Here is a 12,615-nt window from a genome sequence, read left to right as displayed (position 1 = left end):
CACCTCACGTCAAAGGTTTGTTAATGCATGTTCATCTCATATCTCTATTTGTGTTGCATTCTGTCTAGGTTAATTGTCTAGTCATTTTTGTGCGCTGACTTCTAGTTATCTAGGCACACAGATTAAGACAGCCCACATGGGTTGACTGACAACTTTCTGATGGTAGTCAGTTTCTGGCCATTGATCTGCCTAGATTTCTTTTGCAGTCGACAAGTGTCATTAGGACTAGTTGGCTGATGGAAAATCAGATTTCCTTGGGTATATTTCTTCGCTAAGGTTTCATTTTGTCCTTGGGGGTTTAAAATTTATTTTAGAGAGAGAGAGAGAGAGTACCTTCAAAGCTTTAAGCTTGCATCTTCTTTATTTATGGAACCCTAGCTGCAAAACCAAGTTCCTGCATTAAACACCTAATCATTGTATATTAGGGTTGCATTGTTTTAAGGTTTTGCATAAAGTTCTTGGTTTGGTTTTAAGCTTTAAAACCGTTTTAGACCAATTTTTTTTTATCCAAGTTAGATTCTTCCTTTAATTGTTTGACTGGAGAATCTAACTGGTTGATTGAATTTAGATTTGCATCAACTTCATCATAACATCATTTGCATAAGTTGATAGCGGTGCCGCAAGGTGAAAAGCTTAGGAAGAGCTACCATTTCGTGAAGACCGAATGAGTTCATTTCATTGTAAGGCAAGGTTGCACAAAGGTAAAGCTGCTATATAGATAGGGATCTAGGAATTGAGCTTGTGTGGTCCTTGTATGAACCTTTGTTTACACTAATGGATTGGACTTAGTGGTGAGTCTCCAGTTTTTTAACCCAAAGGTGGGTTTTTCCTGCCAAAAACATCCCGTGCAATATATCGCTTTTCAAGTTTACTTATCTTACTATTTGCTTGTGATATATGTTCATCATTATTAGCAAAATAGATAAGCCCATGCAACTAAGATTGTCAGAGTTATAATGTGCACTAAACTGGATCTTCGTTCACTAGGAACACTTCAGTAAATTGAGCCTTGAATTGACTACTTTCGTTGTTAGAGTAAACGAACATATATGATCTTAGTTGATGAGTATTGCTGACTAGTCAGACAAGCACGTATATAAATTTTAAATTGCAGGTTATTCAAGCTGGTACCAATTTCAATTGGTATCAGATATTTGTTCTAAATATACATAGACTGATCTATGGGAGCTACTAGTAGTGGGTGGAATCTCACCATGAATCGTGATCGTGTTACGGGATCTTGTAACTCTTATCCATTTTTTGATGGTACAATTTATGCCGCTTGGAACAAGAAGTTTCAAATCTTTCTTGAGGCTCAAGATCTTATAGTTGTTGATTATTTTACCCTTGAGTGGAAGGCTCCATCGAGGCTTGTCAATGAAGAGTCTATGATTAAGCCAAAAGGTGAATGGACTCAAGGAGAAATTTCTTTGGCCATGGCTAATAGGAAATCAAAGAATGTTATCATTTTTGCCATTTCGTCTAATCAGTTTGCTCATGTTCGATATTGCACAACTACCAAGCAAGCTTGAGACAAACTCTAAATTCTTCAAGAGGGTGATAAATAAGTGAGAGCACTAAAGCTCTAGATGACTCTTTCAAAATTTGAGGATTTGAGAATGCTCGAGTCTGAAACCTTCTCCGCCTTCTATGAGAAAGTTGAAATGTTGACAAATGAAGCCTTGGAGTTAGGGAAACCTATTGATGAAACAACCATTGTTCAAAAGATTTTAAGATCCTTATCCAAGCGATTTCAAGCAAAGAAGGCTGCCATTTAAGAGTTTCAAGACCTAAATGTGATCAAACTTAGAAAATTGGTTAGGAAACTCATCACTTATGTGATGGAGCTTGATATGGATGAAAATGACTCTAAGAAAAGAAAAGAAAAGAAGTGGCCCTTCAAAGTGTTGTGAACAGTGAACGTGTAAGTGACTTGTGTGGACAAACCTTAGATGATGATCTTGCCCTACTTGTCAACCAATTTAGAAGGATTCTCAACAATAAAAGAAGAGAGTTCAAAAAGATTGGGGAGTCTTTTATAAACTCAAATCACCAATCACATAGAAAGTTCACTTTTGGTAGAAAACAAGGAAAATTTACAAGTAGAAAGGACAAATCTCCCTCAAGAGAATCTAGTCTCTGCTTTTCTTGTGGTGGCAGTGGACATCGTGCTGCTGAGTGTGCATCAAGAAATGGACAAAGCAATGATGGCTACTTGGAGTGAAAGTGAAGGTGAAGGGTCTATGCAATCTGATGACTTGTCAAATGATAAAGAAAAAAATAGTTACTTTTGTTGCTCTAATAGAAGAAATTCTCTAAGTGATGATGATCTTATGCTGAATGACAATGAGAAGATTACTTATGATAAGTTGTGCATTAAATATGATACTTTCTTTGATAAGACTTGTGCTACAAAAGTGGAGAAGATTGAGCTAACCAACAAAGTTGCTAAGTTGCAAAAAGAAAAGAAGTCTTTTTGTCTAGCCAGAACTAAACTAGATGAAAAGGATTTTCATTATAATGACAAAGAGGAAAAAGATGATGCTATTGTTACTTTTGAAGCTGAAGTTCAAAAATTGCTGGAGTCTTAAGAAAACTTGATGAGTCAAATTCATGTGTTGAAAGCAATTAATACTTTGTATCTTAAGGCTAATCAGAAACAGCTACTTGAGCTAAGTGAGGCAAATGACAAGGTTATTTGTCTTACCATTTAACAAGAGGCTGAGTTTTGGGAAACTTCATGGTGACAAAAGTGGCATTGGTTATGTGGAAAATGGCTCAAGCTCAATGGGTACCAAATCAAGATTTGTGAGAGAATCTTTTCCTATAACACCTAAAGTCAATCCAAGCTTGAAGTCTAGATTTATTCCCACATGTCATCACTATGGTGAATTGGGTCATATTCATCCTAAGTGTAAGAAACTTCACTTTGGGAAGAATGATACTTTGAAGAATCAGGTGGATCGACTTGTCTATGAAGTCAACAGAATTACTCAACTTGTGCAGTCATCCATCATAGAAAGTGTGAATCCTTGCTCCAAATGGGTTCAGAAAGTCCCCAATAGATGCCTTGTTGTTCTCAATGATATCTTTGCCACCAAACCAAATGTATGGTATCTTGACAGTGGGTGCTTTCGTTACATGTCTGTGGGCAATGATGCTTTCCTATCTCTTTCAGCTTTCAATGGTGGTGGCATTATTTTTGATAGTGGGGATAAATCCCAAATCACTGGAAATGGTAGTGTTAATATTTCGGGTCTTCCTCAGCTCAAGAATGTTAGTTATGTAGAAGGGTTGAAGTCGAGTCTCATTAGCATTAGCCAGTTATGATGAAATGGCGGATGAAGTTTGCTTTTCTAAGAAAAGATGTTGAATTGTGGACGAACATGGAAAGCATGTTCTAGTTATTCCCAGATCTGGAGACAATTGTTACATTCTTAATGCTTCAAATGTTGGTAATTCCCTAAAGTGCAACAAAGCTTGTGATGATGTTAGTGTGTTATGGCATAGAAAACTTGGTCATGTTAACTTCAAAGATCTTCAAAAATTGTCTAATTGTGAGACTGTTAGAGGCTTACCTTATCTTTCAATTTTTGATTTGTGCGTTTGTGGATCTTGTCAATTGGGAAAGCAGACCAAAGTGGCTCACAAAAGACTAAATAATATTGTAACTACCAAGCCTCTACAATTAATGCATATGGATCTTGTTGGTTCAATTCAAACATTGTCTATTGGAGGAAAAATATATATTTTAATAATTATGGATGACTACTCTAGATATACTTGGGTGTGTTTCTTGAGGGAAAAATCAGATACTTTTCAACAGTTCCTCACTGTGTATAAAGTAATGCTAAATGAATCTCTGATCAGTTGTCATTCTCTTATCAGAATCAGAACTGATCATGACACTAAATTTGAGAATGCTCTGTTTGATTAATTATGCTCAACCAATGACATTAAACATGAATTTTTGGCTCCTACCACTCCTAAACAAAATGATGTTGTTGAAAGGAAAAATCGTGTAAGATGATTAGGGTGATGCTAAATTGCAAGAATATGGCAAAACACTTTTGGGTCGAAGTTATGAATACTGCATGCTACATTTCAAATAATGTGTTTTTTAGGCCAGACACTGATGTGACTCCTTATGAACTTTGGAGAGGTAAAAAGCCAGTGCTGAAGTATTTTAGAGTGTTTAGAAGTGTTTGCTATATTCTGAGAGATCGAGAACATCTAACCAAGTTTGATACTAACTGTGATGAATGAATCTTCTTGGGATATTCCAACACCCGCAGGGAATATAGGGTCTACAACCTACGAACAAAAACCATCATGGAGTCCATAAATGTCAAAGTTGATGACTACTATTCATCATGCTCCTGAAGTTAACAAATGTTGATTTCTTCTTTCATCCCTTGAACAATAATGGTGACGCTTTTGGTTAGTCAGGAGAGCAGTCAGAAAGTGACACAGAAAGTCAATTTAGCTCAAATCAAGATTCTTGTATCTTGTTTGTTGATAAGCTAAAGTGGGTCTGTGGTCAAGTTGAAGAAATTGTGGGTCCTGTTGACCAAGTAGTTAGAACTCGAAGACAACTAACTGATGAAGTTGCAAATGTTTACTTTATCTCCCAGATTGAGGCTAAGAATATTGAAGATGCCAACCGGGCTAGTTGCATTGATAATCGAAAGAGTACTTCTGAAGGAGCTTTATTTGTTGGGAACAATTTGGTTGTTTGGCACAACAAAAAACAAAATTATGTCTCTTTGTATACTACCGAGACAGAGTATGTAACTGCTGGGAGTTGTTGCACTCAATTGATATGGATGAAGTAAATGCTTAGTGACTATGATATCTCTCAATTGACTTTTCTTGTTTATTGTGATAACATGAGTGCTATTGATATCTCTAAGAATCTTGTTCAGCATTCTAGAACAAAATATATAGATATAAAATATTATTTCATTAGAGATCTTGTGGAAGGTAAATCATTACCTTAACCTTTGTGCCAACTAAAAGACAGCTAGTTGACATCTTCACTAAACCCTTGATAATCAAAGGTATGAAGATCTTTGACGGTCTATTGGTCTTTGTGACATGAATTGAATAGGTTGTATAGCCTTGCTTCCAAGAGTTGAATACTTTTGTCCTATATTCATATTATGTAGAAAGTGATGTTTCTTAAAGACAATGGATTATTAAATGCTTGGTTAACTTTGGAATGCTTTTGAGATTATGTGCTTGGTTCTATGATTTCAAGATGGCTATCACCAATCCTATCCCCTTACCTTAACACATCATAGTTACATCGTGAGCAAGTGTTCATCTTTGTATCACTATCTTTGTATGCCCTTGAAAAGTTGTCTCTTGAGAATTGCATTGCATATTATTTTGTCAAACACTTGTCTTATCAATATCTCTTGGAAACATCGATATTCAAACTATTTTTTCTTATCATTTTCATGACTTGTGCTTTAGCTATAGTTTATTGGTGCAAAGATTCAAGTGCTATTTTGATCTTTATCATCTTAATGTTTTAGTTGTTTTGATACATTTGTCTATGCCTATGCTCAAATTTATATTTCAATGAACATCTTAGACTTTCTGTTAAGTCACTATCCCTCGTCAGTAAAATGAAGTCATGATTTAAGATTATGGGGGAGTTAAATCACAACGCATGCATCTTTTTGTGCTTACTCGTTGCTAGTCTCATTGTTACTACACCTTGCGTGGGCTTATCCATATGATATATTGCAAATTCTTTATTTGTTGTGCTCTTGTTGTTTGTGTCCTGTGTTTTTGCAACAAATTTGACTATTCTATGCATTTTTCCACCTTGTCTTTGTCTTTCCATGACAAAATGGGGGAGCAAATTTTCATTGTGTTTCATACCTTGCAAACCTTTTTTACTCATGATAAATTTCACTTGTTCTTGTCAAGAGTTGTTCATATGCAGGATTCATTCGTTGGCTATTCTCTTGAGTGTGGGGGAGTGAAATTAGTTATAGGCATGAGGTATTTTGTCAAGGAAAGCCAAATGGGGAGATTGTAAAGTCTAGTTTCAAGTGTTTGGCCTTCCTTATCAAATATTGTATTTGTGTACCACATGTTCAATTTAGTTCTAAACTACATTATCTGATTATGGGATGCTGCTATTGGGATTAAACGTTCAAGCACGTGGCTCACCTCACATCAAAGGTTTGTTCATGCATGTTCATCTCACATCTCTATTTGTGTTGCATTCTATCTAAGTTAATTGTGTAGTTAGTTTTGCATGCTGACTTCTAGTTGTCTAGGCACACAGATTAAGACAACCCACATAGGCTGACTGACACCTTTCTGATGGTAGTCAGTTTCTAGCCATTGATATGTGTAGATTTCTTTTGTAGTCGACAATTGTCCTTGGGACAAGTTGGCTAATGAAAAATCAGATTTACTTGGGTATATTTGTTCCCTAGGTTTTCATTTTGTCCCTGGGGATTCAAAATTTATTTTAGAGAAAGTGCCTTCAAAGCTTTAAGCTTGCCTCTTCTTCATTTATGAAACCCTAGCCGCAAACCAAGTTCATGCATTAAACACCCAATCATTGTATATTAGGGTTGAATTGTTTTAAGGTTTTGTATGTAGTTCTTGGTCCAATTTTAAGCTTTAAATCCATTTTAGGCCAAGTTTTTTTATTCAAGTTAGATTCTTCCTTCAACTATTTGACTGAAGAATCTGATTGGTCAATTGCATCAACTTCATCATACCATCATTTGCATAAGTTGATATCGGTGCCATAAGGTGAAAAGCTCAAAAAGAGCTACCACTTCGTGAAGACCAAAGGAGTTCCTCTCGTGTAAGGCAATGTTGCACAAAGGTAAAGCTACTCCGTAGATAGGGATATATGAATTGAGCTTGTGTGCTCTTTGTATGAAACTTTGTTTACACTAATGGATTGGACTCAGTGGTGACTCCCCAGTTTTTTAACCCAGAGGTGGGTTTTTCCGGCCAAAAAAATCCTGTGCACTTTATCGCTTTTAAAGTTTACTTATCTTACTCTTTGTTTGTGATATATATATTCATCATTATTGACAAATAGATAAGTCTATACAACTAAGATTGTCAGAGTTATAATGTGCACTGAATTGGATCTTAGTTAACTAGGAACACTTCAGTAAATTGAGCCTTGAATGTCAACTTCCGCTATTAGAGTAAACTAACATATCTGATTTTAGTTGATGAGTGTTGCTGACTAGTCAAACAAGCACGTATATAGATTTTAAATTGCAGTTTATTCTACTTGGTAAAAATTTCAATTACATCCACCACATGAGCTAGCAACTTCAATCCTTGGATAGCAAAAAATTAGGCTACATCTAGCCCCAAAAAGTAGGGGGACCCACACCAAATTTGGGGCCCAATCTTGGTTTTTGCTTGTTTTTTAGTTTAGAAATGGGCGAGCCTCATTTTTAATTCCAAAACATGATTTTAAGGATTTATTTTTCAACTGTTTAGGATTTCAAGTTTTTTTTTTTTTTTTTAAACCATTTGTTTGATTAAGAAAACATATACAAACAACGACTATTTTTTGTGTGATTGATTATAAAAAACCATAGTGCTTTGTGTTAAATTTTCTTGATTGAAAATTCATAAAAAAGTGATGAAATTTAACATCGGTAGTTTAGAGACCTAAACCGAAAATATAAACAAATAACATAACTAAATTGTGATCAGATAATCCAATCCAATTGTTGTTATGAAATGAAAATCTTGTTTGACTTCGGAGAATTTGTCAATCAGAGAAATAAACCAATAGATGAGATTGATATAATATAATCAAATCAAATAGTTGTTATGAAATGGAATCTTATCTTGTTTGATTTCATAGAAACAAAACAACGGATGTGATTGAGATAAGAGAACCTAAAACAGTGCATAAGTGATAAAATCTAACTTTATCAGAATTTGAATTTTTTAAGGTTAAAAGGTTCATAAATTAAAATTTAAGATAACACGTCCAAAAATCAAGTTAAGAAAAGTTAAGACAAAAATAACCGCGTAATCAAATTACTACATAAATAAAATATATAGCCCCATATAGAGCCTGAAAGATATATAGACCCTTATTGGTAGAGATTCTTTTTTAGAGCCCTAAAGATTTCTTGGAGCTCTAAATTGGACTATATCCACCACTTCTTTAGCCCTATATAGACTCCCTCATTGGGAATGCTCTTACTGGACTAAATCCTCTATAAGCATTGCTAGGTCTAAAGAGGAGTTTGAGTTTTGTTATGTTGCCTCAGCAACAACAGCTCTAATAACGGGCATATATACTGGTCAGTTTCAACTTTGCAAGTTGTGAAGCAATATATTGATACTAAAAGCTCATTATTTTACATAAGAAAGGCAAAACGTGAAGACAGACCAAGGACAACGTTTAGGTAACAAAAAATTGTATTATGTTGTTGTCCCATTCGCAGGTAAATATATACGGAACATGATTCCATGAGGCTCTCGTCCGTACACCATCACCTAGTATGTAATGTCAAGGAATCAAATCATTAACATGAATTTTTATTACAAGTTTATATGTACATGGACACCTTTAATAATTGAATAATATTTGAAACTGTCTATGTATTTTTATTTATTTTTCTTAAAAGGGCCTGCAAGTTTGTTAATTAAGTAATTGAGAGCAATGCCTACTTATTTCAAAAAACGTCATTCTAAACTCTTAGGAACGCAGTTCGTCCCTACTCACTTTTACAAGGCAGGAGTACGTGCATATGACATTTTTAGACTGTTCTAGTTCTTTCATTAGTAGTCACATGTGAAGCATTCAGTTTAATTAGTTAAGCTCCTTTCATAGAGTACATAGTGAAAAAACTTTTTAGTCTTGTATTTCTTTAGAAGCAGATGAGTTAAGCTTTGAACAACGATGTTACAACCCGTTCCTTAAAATATTGTATTTTATTCTCGAGGCATGTGAAATGACCATTTTGCCCTTGAGTGGGTGCCCTAATAAATTTTCGAGCCACTACTTGAGGTTATTAACTTATACTTTCTTACGTTTCATAGTTATGTTCTCATATGTTATTTTAACGTAAAAACTAATTTACGAATTGAGATCTCGATGGCCTATTTGTAAATTAATATTTATGTAAGGGCAAAATCATAATTTCACTTAAAACTATTTTAAGTGGGATTATACCCACTCCGTCTGTCTCTTTTTCCTCATTCCTGCGAACCCCTCTCTCTCTCTCTAACTCTCAATTCTCTCACTTTCGCTCTAGAGCTTCGAGAGCTCTCATCATTCTTACTTTTCGAAATTGAAGTAAATTGGATTCCAAAATCATGAAACCTTAATCCTTGGGATGAGAGGAACATATCTATACCCATGCATGTGCCATCGGAGCACTAGGCAGTGACTTGCCATGGGTCCTGAGAGCTTCAAGCTCTAACTCTCTGTCTCTGGTAAGATTCTTTCTTCCTCTTCAATTTATGGGCTTATATTGGTACTGGAAATGAATGTTGTGTTGGATTTAAGCTTGAATCCGTGTTTTTAGCCATATTATATTCTGCATATGCATGTCCAGCTCCGACTTTGAATTCCAGCAAGAATGTCGTCGAGTTTGAGGTCAATTTGGGTTTACAGTGCCTTCATTTTGTTCCTCATTTGTTGGGAACTGAAATTGTTGAGGTTTAAGCCTAATGTTCATATTCTAAATCTCTGCATGTTTCTCGGTGTATACGCCCAATTTTCGGTCGTCTTCTCTAAGTAAACTCCGGCTAGTTTGTGAATTTTGGAGCTTATGCTCAACTTTAACCAATTTCTAGGATTCGAAGAACCTTATTCGAGATTCACTCGTCGAATTCGAGGTGGATTCGACCTCTTCTCCTCCTAAATTGGTTTTGGGTAAGTCTCTAAACCTTATGGGACTAATTTTTGTGAAATTTGTATGGTTTTTGGTTGAATTCAAGCTCGAGAGACCTTTTTAACCATTTTCTGGGGCTTTTCCAATTTTCTACAACGGTTGACAACGAAAGGCTACCGTCACCATTAAACTTGACGGTGATGACCACTATTTCGTTAAGTTTGATGGCATTCTTACCAGAGAAGGTATATCCCATTAAGCCCTTTAAATTCCTACCATATCGGCGCGTGGATCCGGCTTCGACTCCGACAGTGTGAGTCTCCCCGTGGAATTGGGGTAGCGAGCACGACGGTGCGTTTGTTGGCGACGGTGGACCACGGCGGCGTATGCTTTCCAATGTGCTGCATGGTTGGAGCACGGCGCAGAGTAAGGCTGTTTCAAATTATGTAATTTCAGAAGTCTGGTCATGGACTCACCAGCTCTAGGTGAAGTTGTATTAGACGGAGTAGGGTGCCACCATCACTCTACTCGTTGCAGAGTCTTACTGACTCCACTAGATGACCATGCTTGTTCTACAAGACATTCAATCTGATCCAGATACGAACACAATCAGATCCTATAAGTCTTGGAGTCCCTACAATCTAGGGTTAAGAGTGGGCCACAAGTAATCACAACCCCTAAGAGGATGCAATATCTACTTACTAAATATCCTCTAGAATTCTCCCGGCTTAGAACTAGGATTTTATCCTAAAAAGATCTCTCTCCCACAGTACAAATACACCCATCTAGGGTTCATCTACGATAACGCAATCTACTCACTTGAATTTTCTTACCCACTGCTCGAGTCTCAAATCATTCACTTGAACACACTACCCTTGATTCTTCTTTTCCTGCACCATCTTTGTCTACACTTTTCTTTGTTTTCTCCCTCATTTTCCTATGTGAGCTTAGAATAGTAATGTAGACATGCAAATTTTGGTGAAAATAAATTATCACCAAACACATTAAATTTTGGCATGTGAAGGCCTACATGGCATGCAAGGGGCTTATGTGGCATATGGCACATCAAGACCGGACAAGTCATCAAAGATACATGTCAACAATTGGCGGAAATTAATATTTGATTTTAATTTAGATTAAACAAATTAATTAATTTAAATTAAAGTAAATAGAAATGTCAAATTGGGCAAGATTGATTGATGGAAATAAATCACGAACCAAGTGACAAATCAAGTCCAAATCCATCCGTAGGCAAGGCTCAAAAAGTCTATAAATACAAGGCCCAAATGCAAAGAAAAGGGATCCATAAATCATTCAAGAACCTAGACATAGCCAAAAGCTCAAGCCCAAATCCGCAAAGCACTTAGAAGAATTCAGAAAGTTCTTTGTGTTCTTCATCAAATCTTCGAAGAATCATCAAGCATTACTACCCGTGCCGATCCTTCAAATTGCCAAGAGCCAAAACCTTGAGGTAATTGTTCATCTGAGATCAAGTCATTGCAATCCTTGGATCGATAACCTACACATCTACATATTTTTTGGAGCTCGAATTAGAGGAAACTTATAAACAGATATTGTAACCCTACAAATTCATTAATGCAAATTTACTTTGTACACATGTTCTATTGTTATCTGTTACAGGAAATTTGTGTTTACAAGTAAAACTCTTTCCTTTTGCACACTAAAGTGAGGTGCGAGTCTCTAGGTCAAAACGTGATAATAGTCAACTTATTAGGTTTTTGGTTGGTTCCTGGAGTGTTTTGTTGGTTTGTAAGACAAAGGGTAATGGTTGTTTCTCACAGCCTTCTCACGTGAAATTAAAGGTGTGGGCTTAGATTTTTGGTGCTCCCAAGCAGCCCAAAGCCTTCACAACTTTAATTCCGTGTAGGCCCAGTGAACTTTGTAATTGTCCACACCACAACCTACTCGGCAAGCCGATTATATGGCTTAGGCCTACTTAAGCATGTCGCGTGCTTGGCGTGGTATGAATTAAAGTATTTATATAATAGTACTACAACATAGCTTAATCAATATGCGTGATTCCTATGATCTTAGCATGATTTTTTGAATGTCCAAACTATAAATTATTTGTGTTTGTTGGCATGGTATGATTGTGAATTTGCACGCTCTTCGTTTTGCACTTTACGCGTGAACTTAAGCTTGGTTTGCAACAAACACACAACGATTGGGCTTCAAAATAGAATTGGGCTTCTTGGTGAAATTCTTTTTTTAGCCTGAACACAAGTGATTCACTATTGAGGGTCAGTCGTGCCAATATTTGATGGAGAATGGGATAACATTTCATCGAATTTAACAGTGAATTGGCTGATTTTAAATAGATAAAAAAGTTACTAAAAAAAAATAGTTTATGAGGTCAATTATAACTGTAATAATAGTTGAAGGAGCCAAATGGTAGTTTACTCTTTTTCTTTTAAAAGTAATCTTTAAATGACCAAAATATTAAATATATAATTACGACATCGAAAATACCTCAATCATAGCTACTAGACAAGAATTGCACTCAAATAATAGGTATCGTGCATCTCCATAAAAATAGATTTTGAACAAATAAAAATAGATTTAGACATTGATAAATTTCAAATGGCGTGCTACTCTATTTCTCCTTCCTAAAACAAAATAAAAAAGAAAAAGAACTAAATAAAAAAATTAAAAAAAAAAAAAAAAAAAAAGGCAAGGCAAGGGAAACAATAATTAGTCTTGGTTTTTTGTTTATAATTCCTCACCAAATCCCACCATT

General features: G+C 35.7%; 1 protein-coding gene across 1 annotated transcript; it reads left to right on the top strand.

Annotated features, from left to right (window-relative positions):
- Positions 1–2,685: 2,685 nt before the first annotated feature.
- On the top strand, positions 2,686–3,330 carry LOC148691237 (uncharacterized). Its single transcript, XM_088683958.1, has one exon. It carries the CDS (start codon positions 2,686–2,688, stop codon positions 3,328–3,330), a length of 645 nt encoding a protein of 214 aa, XP_088540084.1.
- Positions 3,331–12,615: the final 9,285 nt, after the last annotated feature.

The sequence above is a fragment of the Pyrus communis genome, chromosome 14, assembly GCF_041283825.1.
Source record: "Pyrus communis isolate YQ-2024b chromosome 14, ASM4128382v1, whole genome shotgun sequence".
Taxonomy (NCBI): Eukaryota; Viridiplantae; Streptophyta; class Magnoliopsida; order Rosales; family Rosaceae; genus Pyrus; species Pyrus communis.
Note: the sequence above shows the minus strand (reverse complement) of the source record. Positions and strands in the feature narration are given on the sequence as shown.

Excerpts from the sequence above, each read along its gene's own strand:
- LOC148691237 (XM_088683958.1), top strand. The coding sequence starts at position 2,686 with ATGACAAGGTTATTTGTCTTACCATTTAACAAGAGGCTGAGTTTTGGG.